This window comes from Dysidea avara, chromosome 14 (genome assembly GCF_963678975.1).
Source record: "Dysidea avara chromosome 14, odDysAvar1.4, whole genome shotgun sequence".
Classification (NCBI taxonomy): Eukaryota; Metazoa; Porifera; class Demospongiae; order Dictyoceratida; family Dysideidae; genus Dysidea; species Dysidea avara.
In genome coordinates this window covers 13,213,226-13,240,929 of record NC_089285.1, presented here as the reverse complement: position 1 = coordinate 13,240,929, position 27,704 = coordinate 13,213,226, and the positions used below count along the sequence as shown (strand labels likewise).

Sequence of the window (27,704 nt, the reverse complement as noted above, 5' to 3'; positions counted from 1 at the left end):
CCTGATACCTACTGCCTAGGTGCACCCCCCCTGGCCCCTTCCAAACCCCGCTATTCTCAAAAGCTACAATGATGTGTAAATTATCATGCACTCCACTAATACAATTATATTTCTAAGTTTTAGATACAAACAATTTTTTTAGTCTCTTCCAAATTCTAACAATGAGTCGTTCATCACTTGAGCTAGCTGGCTTCAAATCCTTTATGCTGAGGTTGTATAAGGAACCAAATCCAATGGCAACAATAGTACACACAAAACAGATGACATTGTAAGGCATACTGAAATCAGGAGTGGACAGTGTCACTAATATTGGCTCAGAATATATCCTCACTACAGACCTGCAAGTAGTGAAATTGCAATGATATGCTGTTCACAGTGGAACCTGTATAACATGGACTAACCACACGTCCCGAATACCAAGGGTCCTGATTTGTCAGGCCAGCATAGGTACTAAATGACTAACACTTAGGGACCAATTGTCTGGATCATGTTGTGTCAATGTTAACAGGTTCCATGACAGTCAGTGATGTAATGCTACTAATCACTACCTATGAGGCTGGTCACTGTGGTAACCCTTCAACTGGTGCCACTGATGAGGTAGTAATGTGACATTGGAGTAGTCTAGTGGTAGTAGTGTTGTAACAGTGGCTGAACTGGGAATTAAGGAAGTAATGTAACGTATATTGGATCACGTCTCTAACTAACTTGATATAAAAGCCATGATGAGCATCTGGAGGGTATTCAGTCCACTTGAGCAGAGCCCTCCTAAACTCAATACTGATGGTGACAGTGGAGTGAGCTGGAAGTGACATCATCATCTCTAGTGTGTGAGGACGTGTCCTATCCTTTGCCGGAGTGTACACTTGATATGATATCACCTCTAGAATATGTGGGATATTGTAGTAAACCACAAAGATACTCGTATATCAGTTGTAATGTGAACTTACTGCATCATCAGCAATACTACATACTGTGATATTCTATAGTGTGTGTTGAGCCTGACCACAATGTCTGACTTTGTGATGTTCTTGATAGGCAAGATAGGGTCTGGCAAAGTTCCATACATCAAGTTTTATAAAGTTGAGCATATTAACTTCATTGGCATAGGCAGAACATGAGTTTACCACAAAAGATTACGATGTACAATACTTACACTGTATAAGCTGTTGTTACATTGCTATACCTGAAGGTAGCAAATTGCCAGTGATCACAATTTGGTAACAGTTTAGTCTCAGCCAATGGACCAGACTCCGTCTTGCCAAAAATTGAGCCAATGATGTCATCATGAGGTTTAAAAAGTAGTCTGGCTATGCAAGGCACTTGACGACAGGAAGTTGGATATGTTTTGGACAGAAATCTTACATAGCAAGAGGCCATTGGCCTATTAGCTTAATTAATGTTATTTTCTTTCTTGTCCATTAAATAAATAAATAAAGTTAGTTTTGTATAAGAAACACAAATAGGGTAAATCAGAAACTTATATATAGCTTTTAATGAGTTCAATACATTCAGTTTAGAATAATGGAACACATCTGTGCAATGGCAACAAGCCAATGGCACACATTACCAGCAGATACTGTACTGACTACATAAATTTCACACTAGATTTGTAGTAACTATTGTGTGCCTGGCCTAGCACCAGAAGGACACTAAAGATGTAGTGCACTTCCCAATATTACATAGTAGCTGTACTAGTAGGTACGTACAGTACCTTCCTTGGTGTGAGATGAGCCATCAATAGTGACAGTCATGGTGTGGTAGTAGAGACGCACAAACCATGGCACCATACTGAGTAGCCAGGTGTTCACACTCTCTGTAGGGTGACGATTACACAACTGTACCACCAGCCCTCCCCACTCATGGCCTGATCCTACAGTGATTGAAACAACATTGTTGTAAATTGAAACATGATTGTTTCAGTGACCCAAGGACACATTTTCACGCAAACATTTTGTCTAGAAAGTAAAAATATTCTTATAGTTCTTCTATAAAATATTAGTGAGTTAGATATTTTTTTTCTATCTAATGTGCTGCTTGTATTATAGAAGGGCATAGATTTAACATGCAGGCAAGTGTATGGTCAGACATTATGTCCTTACCTGTGATGTAGCTCATGACATCAACAACTGGCAAGGGATGGTTGACTGTTTCTGAAATTATTATAGGCCAGTACTGAACAGAATACAACACAATGTACATCTCCTACCTTTACTCTTCCAAGTCAGAGCTGTGTTCAAATTGACTCTCTCACCTGGAAACAATCATGCAGTTGTAACACCAGTCATCAAATGAAATGTCCCACCTTTGTGAAATGTCAAATTGTACATAGCCCATTCAGTGTCACCATGTCTCATTGTCAAGTTGGTAGAAGGCTTAACATTGTATTCTACTGCTACCTCCTGGGAATATAAAAATATGTCACACAAAACTTGCTACAGTAACAGTAGACACACACAACCCATATTATGACAGAGGATATAGATACAACTGTACATGTATGTGAAGTTTGCATTGATGTAACCATAGGAAATCACAAGTCATTAATTTTGAAATAGATCAACATTACAAGTCATCGTAACTTGCCAACAGCAGTAGGCATATGTACAATAGGGTTGGCAATAAAAAAATCGACCACCTGTGGATTAACTTGTAACTCAGGGGATGGAGCCTACCAATGGTCCAATTTTAAACAGGGAGACCAAATGTCTTCCGTTAGAGATATAGCCGTGTAGTAAATTTTGACTGATTTTGGCTCATATTCATAAAAATGGGCAGGAAATTCTAGAATGTTGTTCAGTGCTTTTTTGGGTTATTAGGTGAGGTGCTCTACAAAATACACTTGCTTAAAAGGTGATTCGTTGTACTTCAATTTTTGCTACAACAGCGCTTGACATGTCTGCAATAAAAAAACCAATCCACTGAAACTCACGTAACGAAGTCCAAGGTTGGTTTACAATCTCCCAGGAACCTTTTTGGACCTTGGAGATTTATAGTGTTCATGTGCCAATGCACGCTGATGCTCTCGCTTACGCTATGATATAGAAACTCACAGGATACCCAAGAATACGCATCTGATTTCAATAGTATAATGACCACCATGTTACGTACCATTCATGGAAACATTGAAGCGCTAAACAGCATCGTTGATGCTGCTGCCCATTTTTATTTTTAAAAACTGAAAAATCGTGGAAAACTAAAATGCGTGCTACGGAAACAACAAGGGGAATCACCGTATTATTACCCTACGGTTTTGATGTAGACTTGGGTAGGATTGATCACCCAGAGTTGAAGAAGAAACTGTAGAGGTTGATTTTTTCATTGCCAACCCTATGTACAATGTTTGTCATCTTCCATTTTGAAGATTAGCTAGATTCTACAGCCCTACTTTTCAGTGGGAGGACCTGTGGTATTGCTAGTTGATGCATCTTTAGTGAAATTAGGACACCACATTAGCTTTTTAATAGCTATGAAATTGACAATGGAATGGAAGGCTGCACAAAATTATGAGGCTGTAACACCTCTCAAATATAACAACCTCGCGCAGCGTGAGGCTACTTCAGGACTTCAACTAAGCATCTTCAGAATGTTCTCCAAATAACTTGCTATGCTTATGAACAATTAAAAATTAAAGAATCTACATGCCCTCCAAGTCATGCACACACAGACACAGACAAACACACACACACACACACACCTTACTGCCAGTACTGTCAATATATACTGTGCTTGCAGTGGCCAGTGGACACGATGACTTGAGTCTGGTCCCATACTGTTGTTGCAGCGACCACTCTGTGGACATGTAACATGGGACATATTCAAAATGGTCACAATGGGATATATACAGTGTTCATTAAATGAAATAGCCATCTCTGGAAACAAAGAGAGGGGAGTCTAGGAGAAGAGTGATACACCTTAGTTTATGAACACCACAAGGCACATAGCTACGATATAAACATGATAAGCCATTTTAAAACTGTAGCAGTACTGTTTGTTGCCTATTTACACACTACATACCTGTCACATCATTTAAAGTGGTAGGATTATGAACTAGAGTGAGGGTCATCTGTAGTTGTAGTCCAACATTGGTACATCCTTCATCCTAAAGCAACATCAGTGTAACATGTTAGCATCTCTATAGCTGTTTAAACTTCGCACAACTGGGTTTAAGAACATGGCTATACAAGGAAAGGGTTCTTAGCATCTCTGATATTCAATCGTGACATTCTATTACAGTATTTTATGGATTTCAAGTTTGGGTACAATGTTTACACTAATTCTTTTCTTTTTTTTCAGTCTATCATTTTACATTCATGTACAACATGCTTGTGTTGATCCTATTTCTTCTGTTATACAGTCAAAACAACTAGTAACGCTGTGCAATTTTTGCAAGTGTGCGAAAACATGAAGAAGAAAAAAAAATGAAGAAAAAAAATCGAAACTTTGACAGTTCGTATCTCGGAAATGGCTGGAGCGATTTCTTGGAATGTAGACTCCCCTTGCTGGCGGGCAACACTGTTGTAAACTGTATAACAAAAAGCAGTTGCTTGATATTACACGAATGCAAACAGACTAGTAGCTACAGTCATATAGTGCAAATATTTGATAAAGGAAAATTTGGATGATTGAGCACTTTGAATAAAAATAGTTTAATACACCAAATGTAAACTTTTGAGAGGGAAAATATTTTGACACATCAAAATAAAAACTGTAAAAATTTCCCAGTTAGAACTTTTACACCATATGGTATAATTTTAATTCATCTCAGCTGTCAATAATGTTAGCAGTATAGAAATATTAGTCCATATTGTACTCCTAAATTACTGGCTATAACAGTATCTCACTAAATACTAGTCACACACAGGTACTTACCAGACAGTTGGTAACCAAGTGAAGCCCAAGTGAGTGGTACAGATTGTTAAACAATTTATCAGCCAACAACAGCTGAGCCAGCCCAGCCTGTAAAACACAGTATCACACTAGTGACTATAATCTGGGTAGGAGTACTACTTAAATAGAAGCCGTACTTTAGCTTATTCATTGTTTAATAATCAACTACAGGCACCAAAACTGCATCACAGGTTACCATGTTCACAGGAATGTCAATTGGTTTATGCTATATCATATGTTAATCCACTGAGCATAGTAACCATGTTAAAAAGCAGTATTTTTCTAAAAGTAGTATAGACAAGCAAAATGGGCATACATTGATCATATTGCTTTCAGTCAATAAATATTCTTAAAATTTCAGTTACTTGTGCCGTTCTAGTAGCTTGCCTACTAAAATGGCAAACTACAGAGGTCGCAATAGAAATTCTGTAAGAAAAACTAATTTGACTGAAAAATTTCAAGAAATACCTTGGCTTCACAGGGTAGCAATTTCTTCCAAGGAGTGAGGTTCTCTGTACAAACAGTCTCCCAAGGCATAGCAGCATAGTACAACTGTAGTGATGAAATGTTTCCTATGAGAATACAAATACAAGTCACCAGAGTCTTGTACTCTACAACTACTCTATGTACATACACAAGACTAATATCATGATTGAGTGTCTTATTAGAGATTGAGAGATATACATGGAAGAAATAATATATAGTCATTATAGTGACATCTGCAGCCAACCTAAAACCCCCCCCCCCAGTGGTTCCACCTACCTGAGAATTTCAGCCTAAACGCAACTTGTGTAAAAAAAACATGTTTTGAATAAGTGCATATGCAGGAATGTTGAAAAGAGGTTTCCACTACAGTTAAGTGACTGTTATATTAGAGTAGTGTTTATATTACCTGACTGCTCTATTAGAGTATCTTGATCTTTTCACCTTCTGAACAATGCTGTAGGTGTTGCTATCATGTGAGAAACTATTATTTAACTAAGATAAAAGTTTAAAATGTGTCCTGTTCCATGATAGATTCCAGATTCTGGAAACCTGAAGTTTCAATTTTTAATGTTGCGTAAAATCCAAAGGGGTTTCCTGAAACCCCTGGAAACCCCCCTCGGTACGCCCCTGCACAGTGACATGTTTGTCATATGTCAAGTACATTTATGCTATGGTAGTTTGTGCATGTTTAACATATACTCAGCAAAAGCATGATATTTATAACACATACAGCATGTAAATTGCTGTTTTCATACTAAAGTTATGGGCTGCTCTCGTTCCCTAGATTTCAGCTGAATTTGCATACAGTTAGAACAACATATATTTATGGAAACACATCACATACCATGACTATCTACATACAATGTTTTACCAATGAGAGCAGTGGATGACATGAAGGAATGAGATGGTCGGTAGGTGGAGGAGACATCGATGGAACTAAGTGATGTACACAATAAACCAGACAAGCTGTTCACCAGTCCCTTCCAGTGAGTATAAGTGCTGTAGGAATAATCAGAAATAAGTACTATATGTATCATTTGGTGACAGATACTATTATTACTATAAGCTTTAGTACTATGTAGCGTGAGTGTGTGTGTGTGTGTGTGTGTGTGTGTGTGTGTGTGTGTGTGTGTGTGTGTGTGTGTGTGTGTGTGTGTGTGTGTGTGTGTGTGTGTGTGTGTGTGTGTGTGTGTGTGTGTGTGTGTGTGTGTGTGTGTGTGTGTCATACACTGCACATATATGCCACATGTGCACACAAGTCTATATTACATTTTGTGAGCAACTCTTACCCAAACCCAGGCAAGAACCATGCCCAAGCCTCAGTTCCTGGTGGAGTAAACAATGGAGGATATCCCCATAGCCGAGTTTTCCACCTTCCTCTGGTCAAAGAGAGATGAAATTCTTGAACACCATAAGTCTGTATAATTTGACCAATAGGCTTGGGAAATATATCATAGTGGAACTCTGCTGTAAAAAAAAATTGCAAAATTACATAGCACATGCAACTTTTATGTGCATGAATGGTTTAATTAGCAATAATTAATTTTACACGTGCCTAAACTTAAGAAACGCTAGATGGATTATAATCTCTGATTGAACGAAAACAAAATAACTATAGTACCGTATTACCGTTGACTGCTGAACGGCTTAACATTTCCGGAGATACATCCCACTGTGTCGTAAACACAAAATGATTCATGACTTTTCCATCCAACAACGGCCTAACATACAGCTCTTCGTAATATCTTAGTCCTTCAGCATTACCCCTCCAACTAACCGCGAACAAGACCAGCGAAAACAGCAATGCCTTCAAGTACAGCTCCATGCTTATCAGCATATAGTCGCATGCGCTTCAAACTAAACTAAACGCAGAGTATCTTGTTGCTCTGGCGACGGATTCGGAGAGCTGGTTTGGAGGTGCTGAACGCTACAAATAAATCATGATCTTTCCCCCCAATGGTATTGCAGAATGGAGAGTGTAGCCTGTGTGAGAAATACAGTCTGGTGCTACCTGAATAAGGCTGAATTTCCTTTCAGCAAGGGGCGCCAAACTTGTAAATAATTGGTAATAATAGACCCCTGTGTGTCGGGTAGTGTGATGGAAAGATGGAGTTCGTCTGTTTCTTATTTTTGTATCGCTAGAGTGTTTCTAGCAGGAGCATTACTGATGCTAACAGTAATACTGTATCTCTACAACGAGGTCGACATGCACATTCAGGTGCAACTAGCTCGAATACTGCCGTGTGGAAAAATGTGTGGTGTCGGTCGACATGATATGTCACTGCCCAGATCACTACAGTATAGCGACACTCATGACTTAGTACAATTCAAAGACGAGGCGGCTCTCGCCTGTGATGTTCCTAATCGTGAGAGTGACGCATCCACAGCATTCTTCTCACTATTTGCCTCAATGCGGGTGCTAATTCCTAACACTTTTCTGCCACAGTTCAAGAACCCGTGTTGGTATGGAGAATACAGGATACCCTTCTTGCGAGGGAATGTAGCAAGATTTTATGACAAATCCACACATCTATTTGACTTGGTGAAATTCCCAAAGCAAAATGAGTCCAAGACCTTACATTGCCTGCCATACTTTTACATTGTGGGCTTCCCAAGATCAGGAACAACAACTCTTTATGACATCCTAACTCATCACCCTCAGTTTGAAGGACCCAACCATAAGGAAATACACTGGCTTACCCATAACACATTTGAATTGACGTTTCCAGACAATCTGAAGTCAGTGTTGAGGTACATTTACCACTTTGATCGTGCTGCAGAGAGAATACAAGGTAATCCCAAGGTTGTGACATGTGATGCCAGTGTATCAACTATGTGGGATAATTTTGTACACTTGCCGCCCACCAAAACCTTTGGGTGTGAAATACCCTTGCTTCTCTCACGCATATTACCAAATGCTAAATACGTAGTTTTATTACGTAACCCAGTGGACAGGCTGTATTCAGAATTCTGGTACTATTGTAAAACTGATGAAAAGATCAGCCTGATCGCATCAAATGGTCCCCGTGTGTTTCACCAAGTTGTTGTAAAGTTTATGGATTGGTTTGTTAGTTGCCAAAAGCATCAGTCTCTGTTTAGATGTTTGTATTCATGGGAGCCGGATAGTTTAGGGTGTCAGTCAATAAAGCTCCACGCTTCTTTATATTACCTCCATGTTGTCAAATGGCTATCAGTGATTCCTCGTGAACAGTTTTTCTTTATCAAGTCAGAAAACTTTAATCCTCTTGTAATTAAACAATTGTTTGAATTTCTTGGTCTGGATCCCATTCCAGATTCACTGTTTGATGACATGATTAGCTCAATAGAGTACAGTAACCTCAACCAACACACTGCTTATCACAACCAATCTTTACTGACAGAAACTAGGAATCTTTTGAATAACTTTTTCCAACCATTTAACAAGGCACTTGCTAACTTGCTGCAGGATGATCAGTTTCTCTGGAACTCCTAACATTTATTACTTGCATGCATGTCCTTGTACTATGGGTATTTCAACTTGTAAAAATACTGTGAATTTTTTTATGATAACTAATAATCAGTATATTGTTTGTGTTAATAATTACAGCCAGTAGAAAGTGTGTTTTGGACAATAAATTTGTGCTAAGTCTATCTCGCAATTTGCACTAGTAAATAGTTAGGGAAAATCCCTATTGTGTGACAAATCAATGAAACTTATTCGATACCACAATCGAATCTGAATCGACAATATGGACAACATAGTAGGATACTACGGTTCGTCGTCGCCTGAAGAATCACAAGAAAACGAAAATGGAGTAAGTGATCCCAAAATATCTTCTTTTTTTTCTGTATGTGTAGTTCATTCGAATTCGTGTACACGGTGATAATTAAATAGAATAAATCATACATTTACTTGTGATTCGACCGTGTAACATTTCATTACTAGTTTTGTAGTGTCAATACTAAGCCCACTACCCCCTCCAGGGCGTACGTGGGGGAATAGTTTTTTTTCCCGGGCTAGATGGTCTGCCCTTGTCACCACCCCCAGCACCAGTTGGCATGTGCTGGACAACTGTTAGAAGAAGATAAAACAGGTTGGACTCTGTGCTCATCAAAGCGGCCCATCTCTGGAGAGACATCAGTTGATTGAAGTGAGATGGACCTGCTACGTGGGGGAATAGTGGAGATTTGATCCAATTTGACCTTAAAAATTGCCCCATTAGGCCATATACACTTATTTATTATTAGTTTCTCATCCTCCTGTACTCGTAATAGCAGTGCAGGAAGGCAGATTTTTATTTTGTTTTCTACTAACTAGATATTTGATTAGCTAGCTAAAATGACAATTTTCTTAGACTGCTCTAGCAAGGTACCAACTATAAAAGGTGCTAATTGGCCTCCCTTAGCCACCAGTGGTGCAAAAAAGCCTTGATGAGGTAAGAAAAATGGCGATGCGGGTGGGGATTAAAAACTAATAATTAAGTTTATGTGGCCTTAGTGGGGAATTTTTTTTGACTTCAAAATTTTAGTTTACAGCCTGCAAGAATAATGTACTTTCACTGGGTGGGGATATGATCACTCGCCATGCCCCATTGGTGGGGAATTTGATTTTTGAAAAAGTAAAATCCACACCTTTCTCCCACCCTTGCCGGAGAGGGGGTAGTAGGTGACAATATTGATAGGTGCATTAAAATGTTAATAGTGTATAATAGTTGATGTACTTGTATGAGAACAGTTGTTTACTTATTTTGCTGCTCTCCTCACAAGCATCAAACAGTGTGTAACTCCTCTAGGCGGGACCTCCACCAGCTGAGAATAGTGATGAACACAGCTCTAAGAAATCCACCTCCGCATCATCAAGCAGTAGTAGGGACAAATCATCTTCACCAGATCATTGTTCTGATCCACCATATCAACATGGCAATCAAAGAAGATCAAGCTACAGAGAGAGGTCAATATCACGTAGTCCACCAAGATTTGAGCGTCGGTCTTCTCCTGATAGAAGAAATCGCTACAGAAGGTCACGGTCACGCAGTCAGGAAAGACGTCGAAGATCACGAAGTCCTCCAGATAGACGCCGCAGGTCAAGGTCGCGCAGTCAAGAAAGACGTGGAAGATCAAGATCACGCAGTCAAGAAAGGCGTCGCAGGTCAAGATCACGCAGTCCTGAGGCCAGAAGTCACTATGGTCGTCGTTCCCCTCCAAGACAATACAGCAGAAATCGTAGACCCTCGTCACCTCACAGGTATGAAATGTGTGTTTTGTTGATACACCTGTAGTGTGTATTCTACTGAAAATTGTTGTGGGTGTTTTGTATCCAGTTAGTGTGTGTCTTGTATTCAGGAGAGATAGGAGATCAAGATCACCAGTCAAAAGAAGATACCCTTCTACTCCAGTTGTCATCCCTCATCGTAGCAAGCAGCCTGATGGCAACACAACAGGTAGCCAAATGTCTGTCATCATTTTTAAATAGCAGCAGTAGTGGCTAAGTGGTGACAGGGGAGGGGGTTAAATGTCTCTTCTCTTTGTTGTGTTAGGTGAGTCAGCCCAAGTGGATGACACCACATCCAATGGTGAGTAGTAGTGACTTGTTATCTTCCATGTTTGAGTTGTAATGTTAGTCATTTTTACTACCAAATTTTGGTGGTGTTAGGCTATTGGCAAGAGCACATAACAAGGTAGCAATATAACAATAAATTGTATAGTCTTGATTTCAGCCTGTTCAATGTAATACCAGGTGCTATATGCTGACATCGGTATATGTGACCCAGTCTGACAAAACCGGGCTTATCGCCTGTTTAAAAGTATCAAGAAATGCCAATTTTAAGTATTTAGTGTGTTGTAGCTCGCCAATGGTTGAAGCTATGTATACCAAATTTTCACACGTTTTACACCAATTCATTACCTTCCAGAGCATCCACTGTGCAAGTAGCCAACAACTAAGTTTCCCGCCATTTTAGATAGTTTTTAAACTGAGGTTGACTGTATCAGGCGAGCTGCAAATTGGGTGGGGGCCCTGGAAGGCAGGAAAGATGGTGTTCAAAGATTGAAAAGGAAGGCCAAGGGATGAATTAGGCCAAGTTTTGAGCCATTGAGGTCTCAAAACTGGCTAAAATGAAAGGAAATTCACAGCAGAGGTACTTATCAACACCACAGAGCTGTACAGCCACATACAGTCATTCCCAGGCTGACCAGAGCTCCATTGAGGCCCCACACCACACGTACGGATCGCCACTGGGCTTGGGAAAAGCAGCCAGCAAAACCAGACCACTCAAGTCTAGCTGATTTTAAATGTGGAATTAGATAGTTTATTCGTGTAGCTTTGTGTCCTGGGTAAAAAGTGAATCTACTGACATGGGCAATAAGACCGGTTTTCTCAGACTGGGTCACATATGCTGACATAATTAAAGTACTGTAAAGGCACTTGGTGTGTGGTATTCACTTCACATATAACTACAGCACATAGCCCAGCAGTACTTGTACCCAATGCAGTAATATTTTACTTCAGTTTGTCCATGTGTCAGCTGTAACTGATTATGGGCACAATAGAAAACCAGGACAAACATTTTGGTCCCAATAGGTCTCACTCCACACAGTTTCACCTCTGAAAGAGGAAAACCATATAGGCGTACCCCCAAAGTGTCTGATACAGAAAGGTTCCACTGTGTAGGGTATAGTGTGTAACAACCCCATCTTTATATCATGGACTATTCGTTGTACAGTTCCTGGAGCTACTCCAGAGCAGAGGCTGGAGAATGCACTGTCAGTGATGCAGCACCACCGTCCCATCAGACCTGGTGGCATGAGTGTACAGCAATACCAAGTTGTCCAAGAGAAGAGGAAACAACTGTGGAAGAAGAAAGTGAGTACAGCTAGTTAGAGTCCTGTGTGTCTGTGTGTTTCCTGCTAAGTAGGAGTGAGTGTATGTTATGTCTATAGTTGAAAAAGATAATGGTCACTTTTAGTTCAAATTTTACTTTACTGACGTTGCCATTAAGCTAGTGGTGGTCATTATAGGAATATCACTTAATAATAATTTAGAGGTCCCATTAATAGCATTGAAATAGAGCTGAGTGGTTATACCGGTACGTATCATAGGAGAAGTTATTTTAATGATACCGTTACCGTACCGGATGAATTTAGAAAATACTGTTTAGCCCTTAAACTTGCATAATCCAGAAAACTAGATCATACATATACGAAATTAAAATGCACGATAGATTTTGCCAATTTACATGTGTAGTTTCAAACAGGCATATCTTGTGAAGCATTCATCCAAAAAAAAACAGATTAACATACAAAAAGGAACTCACCCACTACGAAGCTTTGAATCATTTTGGCTCCTTTTGCTTTCATATCATCACAGTGCTTGTAGAACATTGAATTAATCACATGATATCTATAATATATCAACTGAATCGCCATCACATGAGGAGCAACATGACATCAAAGTTGATAGGACGAAGTACGGTCAGGTTATGGCGTTTTGTATGTATTATATGACTATCAATGTACCAAAGGTTTCTTCTTAAGTGAATTCGAAGCGTTTCTGTGAAAGCCGTAGCTGTAGCCACTTTTCCGCTATGCTTGCCTGAACACATCATGCAGGCAGGCATTCAGTGGAAATTCCATTAATAGTTTTTTTTTAAATAATTCTGTAGCAGCTTGATGAAAACGTTTCGAGTCAATCTGAAGGCTCTTTTGGGCTAGATTTTACCCAACCAAAACTGTCATATCGTCTGACTCATGAGGAGAAATCGAGGCAGTTTCTTGGGTGATATTTTATCACGGGCCATGCCAATGGAGGGATTTTTTTTCCTTACTTTGGCCCCTTTTCTGTTACACCTTTTCAGCTATAAGTCACTAAGTCTAAGTCCTTGAAATTAGGTTAGGTAATCCTAAGGCTGCAGCACATGTTGCTGCAGACCTTCAGTGCTGGTCACTGCAAAGCATTAATACAGTACAATAATACAATAATAGCTGATTCATAACATCATCCTGTTTATTTCCTGTATTTGCCAATGTGAAAAATAACTTTCTAATTGCATTTTAGCACCCTGTCCTAAAGAAAGTTCATTTGATATTACTTTATTCATTTAACTTTTACAAATACAATCCATACTGTGGTATGTATTTGTACCGTGATATTTCCAAAACAGCCAAGCTATGAAAAAAGGGTGTGGCCCAACAATTCAGGTGAATTTGTGTTGCCTTCTCCCAAGTTTCACTACGATCATTCGTCACCAAATTTACCTGAATTGTCGTATAATATTAAAATTTTTGTCATTAACCTACCATCACAGTCATTTCTTGGCCGCCACCTTTGATTTCACTTGTTTGTAACTGAACTCTCCACAGGGTGATTTGTTTGCAGCTAAACTCTCTACCAGGTGACTTGTTTGTAGCTCAACTCTCTACAGAGTGACTTTATTGAAGCTTAACTCTCTACAGGGTGACTTGAACTCACTACCGGGTGACTTGTTTGTAACTGAACTCTCCACGTGGTGATTTTTTTTTGTAGCTGATCTCTCTACAGAGTGATTTGTTTGTAGTTGAACCCTCTTCAGGGTGACTTGTTTGTAGCTGAACTCTCCACAGGGTGACTTTTGCAGCTGAACTCTCTTTAGGGTGACTTGTTTGTAGTTGAACTCTCTACAGGGTGACTTGTTTGTGGCTGAGCCTCCGCAGAGTGGCTAAAATCTCTACAGGGTGACTTGTTTGTAGCTGAACTCTCCACAGGGTGATTTTTTGCAGCTGAACTCTATTTAGGGTGACTTGTTTGTAGTTGAACTCTCTACAGAGTGACTTGTTTGTGGCTGAACCTCCACAGAGTGGCTAAAATCTCTACAGGGTGACTTGTTTACAGCTGAACTCTCTCTAGGGTGACTTTTTAAGCTGAATTCTACAGGTGGCTTGTTTGTGGCTGAACTCTCCACAGGGTGATATATTTGTACCTGATCTCTCCACAGGGTTATTTGTTTGTAGCTGAACTCTCTTTAGGGTGACTTGTTTGTTGTTGAACTCTCTAGAGGGTGACTTGATTGTAGTTGAACTTTCTTTTGGGTTAGCTGAACTCTCTACATGGTGACTGGATTGTAGCCGAACGTTCTAATAGAGAGACTTATCTGAATGTTCTATTAGGGTGACTGCATTATTAGAGTATCTCGATTGCATACTTGTTACAACTAGTTGACTTTCATAATGTAACTCAGTGGTTTTTAAACTGAGTCCTTGTAAACCACTGAAAGATTGTTCTAAAATAATTAATCTACCAATCAACCTATTTTCAGCTGATTCCATTAACTAGTTTACCTGGTAGGCATGCCAAAACTCAATTGTGCACTTTTTACACATAGTTGGCATTTTTGTTTTAACTCCATGACTGTTAGTGCAATTTCTTTCAAACCACAAAAGGTTTGCACTATGATAGTTACTCCACATACAGACCAATTTTCAAGTCATTCATTCCTTCAAAAATCGTGTACAACTCTGTCTCCCTTGTTCTTTATCCAATGTGTACGAAATTTGGACCGTAAACGTGCTGCATTACATTCTTACTGCCCTCAAAATTTGAAGAAAAATCAACTAAAGCATGTGCGAGTTATAGTGATTTTCTAAGTATTGTGAATAAGAATAGTACAAAGAAACTAAGACGAACTGTGAAGACGCATATCTCAGTGATGGCTGGGCGGATTCAGAAGGTGCCCCACCCCAAAGGAGTTTCCCCAGCAAAAATGGTTAATTTCTCGAGCTATGGATTCATGAAAACGGCATTTTCTTGGTTCCTGTAAAACACACGCTTGTGTCACATGCCCGCACTGGCTGTACTTGGTCACACGACACACTATCATGTGTCTTTATAAAGCATACCAGCTTTGACAAATCTTATACTGCCCAGCTCTACACTGAAGCTAACCCACAATGTTCATAATATTTTTGAAGTCCATACACTCACTATGACACTGTAGAGTTGGTCCCTAAAGTACACCATACACACATTGTACATATTACACCCCTACAGACACCAACCACCTCTACACAATGGGATGCTTATGCTGCTACATTCAGCCAATCAGGTGGCTCCACACCAGGAGATAACAGCGAAGACCCCCAGGAAAAGTTCCGTCGGCTGATGGGAATGAAAGGCGACAACAAGCCGCTGAATCAGGATACAATGCAGAAGTCAAGTGAGATCATTACCAAGCAGAACAAGCTGTTGGCAGACCTTGATCAGCAGTATGAGGAGTCCCGTTTCTTGACACACAGAGCAAGAGGCGTCGGGTTCGGTTTTGGTGGCAGTATAGTAAGCAACCTAACAAAAACTGAAGGAGTTGTAAGTGAGAAAGGTCCAGAAGATAAATAGTTTAAACAAACAATGCACTGCATACATGATAAGCAAAATGTTTTTAAAATTTGTCCACTGCTTCTTTATAAATACTGAGGTATTTATTATAAATATTAATGTTACTGTAATTTATGTCATTGAAATTATATAAACATATAGGTGACTGCACATTTACTATTTAAGTGTAATTGTTCTTCAGATACACCACATCCTCTGGATAACACTTGCTCAGTGTTCCCCCAGGAATGTAAACTCGTCCGGTCCATCTCACAAAGTACTTGCTAACTTCCCAGTGTTGAATGGGGCCTAGCTCCTTCTCTGGACACAACTGTAGATTTTCTGTTGAAGTACATAATGTAAGTAGATATTAGGGGCTGTGCAATAATGAAAAAAATCTGATAAGTTAAACCCTTAAGGCAAGTTATACTTCCCAAATAGTCTAACATCAAGAGACTCTTTTCTCACAAGTGCCTGCTTGTTGCTGATATACAGCAGTCCATGAAGATTCACTTTTAGTTGATATTGGTCACCAAAATAACAGTTTCATCATCACACAACCCCACATCAGGCACACCCTAAAGCTTACATCATTCTGCTAATAACTGAGATTTTGACACAAATTTTAGCCCAAGTTTGCTATGAATGGTAGGTATGGTATTAGCAAGAGTTCTTATGTGACTGGGTCTGGGAAAACCGGTCTTAACATCCATGACAGCAGATTTGATTTTTCACCAAGAACACAATGCTACATGAATGAACTATCAAATTTCACAACCAAATCAGACTTGAGTGGTCTGCTTTTGCTGACTACTTTCCCAAGCACAATGGCAATTTGTATGAGTGGTTTGGATCCCTAATGCTCTATGTGGCTGTACAGTTCTGTGGTGTTGAATAAAGACCTGTGCTGTAAATCTCCTTTCATTTTAGCCAGTTTTGATACCTGGATAGCCCATAATTTGGCCTAATTCATCCCTATGTATTCCTTTCATTTTGTAATCGACCTCTTGCCCTCCCCACCACCCATTTTGGAGCACACCTGATACAGTCAACATTAAGTTAAAAACTATCTAACGTCAGTATAAACCATCTAAAATAGCAGGAATTTTAGCTGTGGGCTACTTACTTGTACAGTGGATACTCTGGAAGGTCATATAACATGTGAAAGTTTGGTACACGTTATTGGCAAGTTACATACATTTCTTGACACTTTTGAATAGTCGATAAGACCAGTTTTCCCAAGTCTTACTACTCTTGGTATTAGCTGCGTTTTAAAAAAAACTAACAAATTTGCCAAAGGTCCCATTGATACAGTGGTTGCCGTCAATGACCAGTCATTTGTCTTAAAACCCCATTACTGTTCTGAATCCCTACCTAGCTGGCTCATTGCCTGCGTTAATTTATTAGGATACAGTACATGTACCTTGTGCTGCATATCTATTAGAGCCATCCTCTACTAAGACATTATAAAATGGCTTCTTAGCAGTGTCTCTCCTCACTCCCATCTGACGCTGCCATTCCTCACTCAACTTGCAGCTCTCGTCCCTCCCATATATGACACAATGGTAGTGATACCTATTAGTGGAAGGGTGGTGACAGAACTGTACAGTGAAACCTGTCTGTCTATTCTGGTCACTCTTGAGCTTATTAAACAGGTAGCTCCACTTACACAGGTCACTTGTACACAAATTACGATTATTTCAGTGTAGACAGGTGTGACCTTATTATACAGTGACCTGATTACAGCAGTACACAATTTAGCACTTACAGAACATGTTTCATCACCATGCCAATGTGCCATATCATCTCTGGAGCTCTACGTTTCTCCTGTGACAGAGAAATAATTAACCTTATAGTACACTGACATATACCCTACACATATACAAATGGTTGAGGTATCTACCAATAGACAAAGGATTAAACCAGATACTTGCTGACACCAGGGTTGCAGCACAAGTTCAAAGAGCATGCTAAAAGTACACCCCAATCCTGCTTGTAATATAATATATTGCACCCCCAGGATTTCTAATACGTTTAATTTCAAGTTACAATTGCTATTACAGTTGCCACTTTTTTCATTAAAACGTGATACAGTTATTTCTACACTACACTACACATTATTACCTTAGGTATCTCATTACCATCATCATCCTCATCCATTGTTGCCCGCCATGCCATCTCAAAGTTATCACTGCGTCCTATAGCTTCAGCCACTTCAACAATCTGAAAGACAGCACATTGTTAATACATTAATCTGGAGATGAAAACAAGAAAACATGTGGAGGTTTCAGCAGCTATAGTACTATAAGCCTACCTTTTCATAGAAAACATATTTTATATTGATTCACAATAGAAATATACCCACAAGTTATAGCACACTACTTTACACATACAATACTTTCCGTGACTTACTCTTTCAACATAGTAGTGATGTCGTATGGCAAGGTGCATGGCCATCTCTAGTGTGTTGGGTAGTCGGACTGGCTTTGCAGCATAAACCAGTTCCCATTGAAGACTGATTGCTGAGCATATCGGAATGGATGACCTGAATATGTATGGTTGTGTGTAATGTGTGTGCAAGCATTGAGACAGTAGCAGCCAAGGTATACGTATTGGCTTTGTGTGTGTAGTGTGTGTGTGTGTAGTGTGTGTGTAACATACCATCTGTTAACAGAACCATGCCAAGTTCTTTTTGGTAACATGTAGGCAAATATCTGCAGCAAGTTAGCCAACATTCTGAAATATACCTACACAAAATCAGTTTGAATAATGGTTGTCCAAGAAGGAATTTTAAATTCTAGCAGGGGCTACAATATACAACATTTCACTGTATTCTACACACACAAAACGTTATACAGTAAACACACAATGATCAGACAAACTGACTGTTAATAATTTAAGTTCTGGATGTGATTTTGGATTGGAGGGTTGATGAGAAATCCGCCCACGATTGAATGCATCAATGTAAGTGATTTCTTCACCACTGTGTGGATAAAACAAGCCAACGATAAGTAACAATGTCTGCAACTATGTACATGGAAAATCCATACTTTACCACTAACCTGCTTTCTGATGGTAGCTTTAACAAGAAGTGTCTTGGAGCATTTACCTAGTAGACACAATAGAAGTTAAATATACTCTAACAGAACATACAGTTTGAAGTGGAACAATATCAAATCGTAGCCAATATGTGCTGTTTCAATATTGGTATTGTAATACCAGTGTTCTAATAGAACAGAATAAATTGTACAGTTTGAGGGATGATGAAGGTTTGAAATTTAGTGCAACAAAAAAAAAAATCCTAATAGAAGATTCACCATCTTGTAAGGCAAATATTTAGTTATAAAACACAATACAGCTATATGTCATTGAGCATATTATTAAATGGTCAATATTTGCATCTGTGTTGGTAAAATTCACTGTTGGGTATCATAGCAGTACTTTGCTGTATCAGTGGAACACTACTTTTGAGCGTATGGTATATATACACTTGCACCAGAACTAAGGATTAAAAGGGCTAGCTAGTTGTGGCTGCAAGGTTAAACTTGGGAGGAGCTAGTTGTGAATGGAGATGGTGGAGGCACCATTAGAAACTTAGAATGTGAATTTGTATAGCTATTCTATATTTTCATAAGTGCGTGTGTGAGTGTGAGTGCATGCGTGTGTCTGATAATCTTTCAACCATTACACCGACAGTATGTAACGAAACTACCAAGTTACAGCATTGCCTGTCTGCAATGCAAGCTGCATTTATGTGATACATGTGTGCATGCAAAGAATACACTTCAGGGTTTGTGTCTCACAATATTAGGCTTTCGCTGCAAATACAGACATTTACTTTATAGTAATTTATCATGACACAAATTACACTGGACAAGCTAATCGGTTGAACTAAGGTGAGGGACGGTGCATCATCAGCCTTGAATAATGTGTGATGACAACTTCTTGATAGATAGATAGATAGATAGATAGATAGATAGATAGATAGATAGATAGATAGATAGATAGATAGATAGATAGATAGATAGATAGATAGATAGATAGATAGATAGATAGATAGATAGATAGATAGATAGATAGATAGATATAGTCATCTAGCTTTACATTGCCATGATCAACTCTCCATTGTACATGACTGATGTCTGGCTAATGCATGTAATGCCTCATATACACTTCATGAGTTTGATGCAGTTAATCTTCCTTTGTCTCTTCTATCCGCAGAATTCTTGTAATACGGTGAAGAGAACATTTAGTTTTTAAATAGTGTTCTCTGATAAAACCGAGTAAAATACTGCGATTTTCCATGATTAAATGCATGGGTAACCTGGAAAATTTGATGACTATTCTACAGTAGAGAATCCTAACTGTTGCCCTCTACAGTATGTAGAACTTGATGCTTAGTCAGACTCAGAATAAACAGGCTCTGGTCATTATTTAGCTTCACTGGAATTATTCCTGTTAACCAACTAATTTAATCTCAAACAGATTATCTGGAATCAATTGCTGTGTGCTAGTTGATGCACTACAGAGTCTAGTGAATCACTGAGTTTGGCTCAAGTTGGCTCCCAAAACCACCCTTTCCAACGCTGGATTCTCTCAGGGCGAGTCTCAGGGTCTTTATAGGGATTAGGGAGCAATTCAGCATTGCTTACTTTATTGTTGCAGATATATCCATTAGCACAGCAACTGAATGGTATTGTGAACACTCATCACTCATGTCATGTTTCACGTTTTTGCTCTACAAAAACAGCAGACTTATAATTCACATGATATTTTAGGTTACATAAGGTGACCACGCCTTCCTATTAAACCCGTCTATAGATAGAAGTCCAAGGATGTACACATTACTAGTGGAACTTGTTTTCATAAGACCCTTGAATGAACAATCTATCTCTCTAAAAGTTATGTTGATTTATAAAAACAAGAGTCACATACACCCACACACACAACACACACACACATACATACACACACATACATACACACACAACACACACAACACACACATACACACACACACACACACGCACACACATACACACACAACACACGCACAACACACACACAACACACACACAACACACACACACAACACACACACACACGCACACACACACACACACACACAACACACATAACACATACACAACACACACGCACGCACACACACTACACACACACAAAGAAGCTTACTGGTTCTAGTTTCAGTCCCAGACGTTTTGCAACCGACGCATATAAACAACAAAGTGTGATGGGAATACCTTTTCTTGTTTCCAGCACCTTAACAATACATAGCAGACAAACAGTAGCAATTACATGTGGCTGTGCTAGTATTTGCTACAGTTTCAGTTCAGTAGTCTGTGTGTAAACTATTAACATTAAATGTGCTGGGTACCTACTTGTACTGTGATACATATGCAGGGGACAAGTCCCCCCTTCCTTTAAATTTTAAGCAAAAACAAAGCTAAGAACTGCACCTGAGGAACAGTAATGACAAGCAGCAAGAGTACTCCTGCCAGAACCAACCTGGGAAAGTCTAAAATACAAAACTTCCTGCCCCCAGGCCCCCCAGATATTGTGTGCACACATGGATCTTCATACCATCGCCCCCTTAAGTCATGAAGGCCTGATGTGCAGTGTGCATATTCACTTATCACCACAATTACAAGCAATACTAACATCAACACATTACAAACACAATATACAAACACACTCACCTTGTCAATATAAGAATTATTAGGATTATAATAGTCTTCACTGTTCCCTGTGAACTTCATTTGATTGTATAATATTTCATTGATAGATTGGATCACTGCTGAGCTGGACAGTGATAGTCCTTTTATTGTTGACATGATATTTTGTGAGTCTTTAATGCCCCTCATTTGGAGGATGTGTAATCCTACTGCTTGAGCTATTTCATTAATCTGATTGGTTACCATGGTGCCATCCACTGTGCATGGTGCTTGCATCCATTGAGCTATAATTATGGCACCTGAAACATTAAATATGTTAGGATTAAACTAGTATTGTGTATAGCTTTGTGTGTGTGTGTGTGTGTGCGTGTGTGTGTGTGTGTGAGCGTGTGTGTGTGTGTGTGTAGAGCATTCAATCTCACCTTCTACCCAGTCTTGGTGTTCATCAGGTTGTGAGAAGAAAGTTATCAACTTCTTTAGCAGTTGCTGCTGAATGAGGTGCTCATATACGTAGTGACCATAATGTTGGTGGATCAAATTTGCCTCACTAACAAACAGGAAATTTAACACACATCACAAACATCATAAGCTTGATTTATGCAATATAAAGTAGTGAAACAAGAGATGAATGATGGTATTACAGCATAGCTTGGTGGGAAAGTTCCTACTTTGGCTACAAGCTATGCTGTAATACCATCATTCATCTCTTTTTTCACTACTTTTTATTGCATAGATCCATACTTCATTTTAAAAATAATAGTTTATTTAGTTTTTTGTTGTAGCACAGCTAGCTACAGTGTAACTTGTGACTGTTCTATTAGAATATCATACATGACTGTTGTATTAGAGTGACTGTTGTATTAGAGTATCTTGAGTCAGTCAAGGGGTGTGCAGCTAGCTAGACCAATAAGGGGTGAGGTCATCTTGTTTACTTATTACTAAGATGTGGTCTCCATACTCTATCGCTATTAGTCAAACTAGATCTTTATTTGATGGGTGTGGTTGCAAACCTATTGCAAACGGGATCCCATTCGTGAAGTTGCAGATATCTAACTAGTATACCTCATATAGTAGTGCCAGAAGCTACTGAAAGTAAGTGTTGGTACAGAAATTAATGCCTCGATATGGTTTCGTTGGATGAAAAAGAAGAAGACAAGCAGCCTGATTGAAGATAATAGAAAGACAAGGCGCAGAGGACCTACACTTGTCAGAACCCCAAAAGGCACATCTCACTGGTGAGTTTGTTATTGTGACATAAAATGGTGGCCATGCACTGCTTTGTTTGGCCTCTAGCCTTGTGACTGTGGTCAGGCAGGCAGGCGGGCCGGCGGGCAGGTGGGCAGGCAGGCAGGCAGTGAGACAAAAATTCGAGTATGTGAAGATTTTATTAAATTCTATATCCGGCCACCTGCAAGTGTTTTTTTGTTATATTTAATGCTGTATTATATATTATATGGACTAGTACTATTCCGTAAATGTGATTTACATTGTGTAAGATGTTTCTAGGATGAGGATGGTACTCTTTTGTGAGAAAGGTCACAACCAGCTGCGGCAGTGCTGAAAAAAGATAGTTTTCCAAGCTTTAAACAATGCGTATCGCAAATCTGTGTACTCTATCAAAATATTTCATTATTATATCATTTATTTTCATTATCTGTAAGTACATATAAGGATATATACCATATATGGCTAGTGTGCTAACTTCAAAGGGTAAGTATGTAAATGATTGAGCTCACTAAAATTTGAGGATACAAAATTCTCAAGTCACTTGTACCAACAGCTTGTAATAGTGTATAGTGAATAACTAGCTGGCAAAATACACAAGTAAAAGTTTCAGTGTCAGTTGTGAAAATTTCCCCTCACAAAAAACCCCGCTGTACAGCGGTAGCTATACATCAGTTATGTGAATAGAACACTTTGCTTGGTCACTATGACTATCAGTGTAGCTTAACCATTACTGTATTACACATGACATTAACTGGACTAGTAAGCTACCAGAATAGCAGTGACTTGTACAGTAGTTATAGTCTCAGGAAAATAATCTGTGTATCAAAATAGCTTAAACTGAAAGTTTAGCTCACTACATAACAATCTTTCTGTACAAATACCTTTTTGAATAAGTCACACTCTACATTTATTAATGCTTAGAAAGTTTTCGAAAATAAAATTTATGTGGTCACTTGGTCCAGTTGTCACAGGCACACACGATTTTATAATTAGGTCAATACTAGTGTCCACAAGTTAAATAGCTAAGTGTATATACATCAAGATGACAGTGACAAAGAACTACAATTTAAAAGATGGCATCACCACTATTTCTCCTGATGCTTGAGTGATGCCTTTTATTAGATGCTAATGCAGACTTGGCAGTTTAATTTGTATGCTAAATCAAAAACTACATTGTATAAAGCTAATTCCATGCCATTGTGTCAGGTAATATAATTTTTACCCACAGAACAATGCAGAAAGTAAATTACTGTAATCTATAACACACAAATACTTACAGTAGTGGCTGATCCAGTATATCGTTGAGCATAATCTGAACCAGTTCCACTGGATGGGGTAGCTTGAGCAATGGTCGTATCACATATTCATCAAGTACTTCAACAGTGTAGCCGAGCTTGGAGAGCCTGTCTAACTCTCGAGTGATGGCCTTTTCACATTTGTGACACTCTTTACACACTTCATACCAGCTGACCCCTGCTGACTGTAAACTGGACCACTTTATCCAGGTTGATCTACACCATACAGGATATACATGCATGTATGGACACATTATGAAGCAAAACCTCTGGCAGTGCACAACTATTATACCCAGCAAGCCAGAACTTGGGTGTCTGTGCACCACTCAAGCACTTGAGTTATTGCAGGAAAATCCTCCAAGCTAAAGCAATCTGTACCATGTCATGGATAGAGGCTGAGTTCCTGCTAAGCAAAACATGGTACTTGCTTCCCCAGATGATACCAGGTCACCATTGAACAGCTGGAGAAATGTGAGTAAAGTTTCTTGTTCAACGAAATAACAATTACTATCTAAACAATTACCACCAAACCTGGATATCGTGATTACTAGGCCGTGTGCTCTAACTGGTTAACTGAGCTGCCGTACATTGGACACACACTCCTGTTCTAGGTACACACCCACGCATGAACACACAAGATAGTGCAAACAGTCTATGTAATGCTGCTACACAATAGTGTGTAAGTTCACAATTTATTACAAAACAGGTTATATATGGCAATAAATCGGACACATGATCGAGCGTTTGAGTACTAATAGCAAATACACAGTGGGAGTCTAATTCCCTGGCTGTTATAAACAGGTGGCTGCATTAGACATGTCACACTTGGTCTATAATTTTTTCTATTATTATATTGTGTACTGTGCAGGAACCATTCATACAGTAATGCTTAAATAACTATCCAAAACTGGGAGTGTTATAGTATGTACACATTGTGCTGAGCTGTTAAAACATTTAATAACTCAGGGATGCAATCACACTAGTTTTTGAAATTTGGCTCATTTTGTAGTACTGCTTGACCAGCTAAAACTCTTAATATGGGTGTATCCATTCACTGGTCTGGACTGCTGGACTGGATTACTGGACTGGACTACTTGTCTCAATTGTTTTTTTTTGTTTTCTTGCCTTTTATAGCCAGACTTAACCACAATAGTGTTTTAGAAACCAACACCATTCACCACAAGACATAAAATTTGCACATTACTCACAAAAACTGCACTAAACCCACCTCTAATATGCAAGGCAAGACACGTAGAGCCCTCCATGTGTGGTATACTAATCGTTTTAGTAGTTGAAAAGGTGTTTGAGCAAACTTTAAGTAAGTCCAGTAGTCCAGTCCGGTAATCCAGTCCAGCGAATGAATAAATCCGTCTGATACAATATTTATAATCATGAGAAGCTATAAAAGTGTACAGTATGTTATGGCCCTTTCCTGATGGAGCCAAACAGTCACTAGAACCAAACAGCACATGTCTACTCTTGACACTTTTAGTGTCACCACTAGTCATCTGGTTGGCTGAAATGATAATCCTCTTGAGCACTTTTCTTTTTAGCTGTTTTCTCAGAGCTCAGCTCAACGTGTACATACTATAGTTATGATCACTGAATGAAACTGTTCAATCTAGTCTTGTCCTTGCAGACCCATTCTCCAGGTTGGCATTTAGAGATAAGGCCACTCCAAATAAATTCTCTGTTCCCCATCCACCGCTGACATCTGGCTCTAAATATTCCATTATTCCATATTCTTCCATTATTTTCCAGTTATTTTTGCATACTGACAGGCTCAGTAAAAGTTATCTTGAAACAGTGTCAGCTCACATGTCAGCAGTGCTATCAAGTCAGCACAAACTTCACGTTTGTGTTATTTTATCAACTTAAAAAGGAAGGAACAAGCTTAAGCATGCACACTCTCTTTTTATGGCTGTGCCAGGCAAATAATGGCTTGAAAAACTGCCAATCTTATAATGAAAAAATGGAAATGACCACCCGCCTGCATACAAATATGCTTGAGTCCAGGATGGGAAGCAGAGAATTTGTTTGGAGTGGCCTAAGTACCACCCCAGAGAATGGATCTGTTTCTTCTGCTCTGCAGGGTGGATAGGTCAAGATATATATTATATTATATAAATGCTATCCCACTAGGAACCTGTGAGAAGGCTAGGCCTGTAGTACAGGGAGTCTGAAACATGTAACTGAAACATTGAATGCAGAAAAAAATCCCAGACCCAGTGGTGACTTGATCTCCTGTAACATGCAGTCTAGGCATGTGCCAAAGGAGCCACAACAGCTGGGATCTGAGATATTCTCTGCATTCAACCACTACTTAAACATTGACTTCTCGCCATCAAAGACTTTTATATTAAGTACTATCCCACTAGGGACCTACAGCTGCAATCACTAGAGTCTAAACATGGCCAGTGCATAGATTATATGGCAGGTATTTATAATGGCTAAAGTAGAGAATGGCCTTACTGGTTCTTCCATTGCGCAATTTTTTAAATACACATTAATACCTTTTCTGAGCATGTCCCTTCCAGAGTCTATCTACGATCACTTTAAACTTCGTACTGACGCGCGTTAGTGTGCAATAGTCGCGCAACTCCAGCGGTCCGCACGTCACTACCAATTCGATCAATTCAGTCGGTAGCCAATCAAAATAATCTGGTAGGTGATCTTCTTCTGTCTCCGTCTTTACTCTCTTTATTTCAACACTGCTGATATCAGACATTACTGGCGAACCTAAAAGTGCGCATTTACAAGAATGTAAACAAACCGGTTTCTGGTCCACCGCCCGCATCCAATTTACTGTACTGCGGTTTTCCAAGTTCTTGCAATGGAAAGCGTCATGCGCTAATAATGTGTCAGTATGCGCAGTTCTTTAAAAACTCCTGTAATATTCTGTGGCTGTCGAGTTGTATGCGTAGGCATCCTTGAAGTCCTGTGAGTCGGTAGTTGTCACTGAAAATCCACTGTTGAACAGCTGCGCACATACATGCTTGTATAGCGCATGACGCTTTGCATTGCAAGAACTTGGAAAACCGCAGTACACTGAATAGAACTTTGTACATCACTAAGTGCTGCTAGTCAAACATTTGGTCCAGTTTTACGATACTATGTAAAAAGTGTTATCCAACCATCACCATTACGTGTTAATGCTTTTGCTCTGATGATGTATAGTCAAAGACAACTCTCTCAGCCATCACTTCCACATTTAACAGGGCACAATAAGAAGGACAAGCTACATAATTCTAGTTTAAATTTCTTTAAAAGCAAACAGATGTCGTTTCCCTCTAACACAGTTCACTCTACAGGAAAAGGTTTTGTAAAAGTTTATCTGATTGCTTATAGATATTAGATGGACATCATAGCCACTCTTCGAAAGCACAATCATGTCCTATTCCTGAAGTATTCAATCAGTTTTCTGGCTTTAACATGCCAGAACTAGCTAAACACAGAAAGAGGGAAACTACCAATATAAATTTACCAGTACTGAAGGCTTCAGCAATATCATTGTTTCAGCATCTTCAAGATTCATTTTGGAAGAATCCTGCTTGGTCGGAATTTAAGCAACATGTTGAAACTCTTGCTAAAAGTATTGTGAAATACACAGAGTACCTTATGTCTCAAAACAAAACAATGAAGGAAGGACATTCACATTCTACCCCAGTCCATCAGTTTTCAGATGCTTTATGTGTAAAGTATGTTCCTTCGTGTGGTGGAATGCAGTCTCGCAATTTTGATGAATTAAGTGGAGTTTGGAGCAGAAGAATTACAATGGGTACATTTTTTTAATGA

The 27,704-nt window shown here is 39.2% G+C and overlaps 3 protein-coding genes across 9 annotated transcripts; 1 reads left to right on the top strand and 2 right to left on the bottom strand.

Moving 5' to 3' along the window:
- Positions 1-51: 51 nt before the first annotated feature.
- LOC136244870 (GPI transamidase component PIG-T-like) lies at positions 52-7,246 on the bottom strand. Of its 4 annotated transcripts, none has more exons than XM_066036411.1 (15): positions 7,104-7,232; positions 7,003-7,045; positions 6,663-6,840; positions 6,245-6,372; positions 5,356-5,459; positions 4,870-4,956; positions 4,015-4,099; positions 3,695-3,789; positions 2,303-2,399; positions 2,207-2,251; positions 2,100-2,150; positions 1,712-1,870; positions 706-880; positions 549-653; positions 52-338 (listed from the first exon to the last, which is right to left on the bottom strand). In XM_066036411.1, the coding sequence occupies exons 2-15, from the start codon at positions 7,025-7,027 to the stop codon at positions 113-115; spliced, it is 1,560 nt and encodes a 519-aa protein (XP_065892483.1). In that variant the 5' UTR covers positions 7,028-7,045; positions 7,104-7,232; the 3' UTR covers positions 52-112. The 4 variants fall into 4 exon arrangements, with proteins under 4 accessions (XP_065892483.1, XP_065892484.1, XP_065892481.1 ...); XM_066036412.1 differs by having other exon boundaries at positions 6,663-6,837; XM_066036409.1 differs by having other exon boundaries at positions 7,003-7,246.
- LOC136244871 (arginine/serine-rich coiled-coil protein 2-like) lies at positions 7,214-15,865 on the top strand. 3 transcript variants are annotated; one of them, XM_066036414.1, is made up of 7 exons: positions 9,036-9,167; positions 10,146-10,303; positions 10,355-10,597; positions 10,696-10,793; positions 10,890-10,925; positions 12,075-12,214; positions 15,374-15,865. In XM_066036414.1, exons 1-7 carry the CDS (start codon positions 9,102-9,104, stop codon positions 15,713-15,715), a joined length of 1,083 nt encoding a protein of 360 aa, XP_065892486.1. In that variant the 5' UTR covers positions 9,036-9,101; the 3' UTR covers positions 15,716-15,865. The 3 variants fall into 3 exon arrangements, 2 of the variants coding, with proteins under 2 accessions (XP_065892486.1, XP_065892485.1); XM_066036413.1 differs by having other exon boundaries at positions 10,146-10,597; XR_010695602.1 differs by lacking the exons at positions 10,355-10,597; positions 10,696-10,793; positions 10,890-10,925; positions 12,075-12,214; positions 15,374-15,865 and having other exon boundaries at positions 7,214-9,167; positions 10,120-10,303.
- Positions 15,777-26,702, bottom strand: LOC136244869 (F-box only protein 21-like). 2 transcript variants are annotated; one of them, XM_066036407.1, is made up of 13 exons: positions 26,423-26,700; positions 23,892-24,125; positions 21,810-21,934; positions 21,412-21,686; positions 20,888-20,974; positions 18,757-18,803; positions 18,581-18,677; positions 18,356-18,441; positions 18,107-18,239; positions 17,819-17,917; positions 17,463-17,521; positions 17,118-17,269; positions 15,777-16,036 (listed from the first exon to the last, which is right to left on the bottom strand). In XM_066036407.1, exons 1-13 carry the CDS (start codon positions 26,635-26,637, stop codon positions 15,876-15,878), a joined length of 1,770 nt encoding a protein of 589 aa, XP_065892479.1. In that variant the 5' UTR covers positions 26,638-26,700; the 3' UTR covers positions 15,777-15,875. The 2 variants fall into 2 exon arrangements, with proteins under 2 accessions (XP_065892479.1, XP_065892480.1); XM_066036408.1 differs by lacking the exon at positions 17,118-17,269 and having other exon boundaries at positions 26,423-26,702.
- Positions 26,703-27,704: the final 1,002 nt, after the last annotated feature.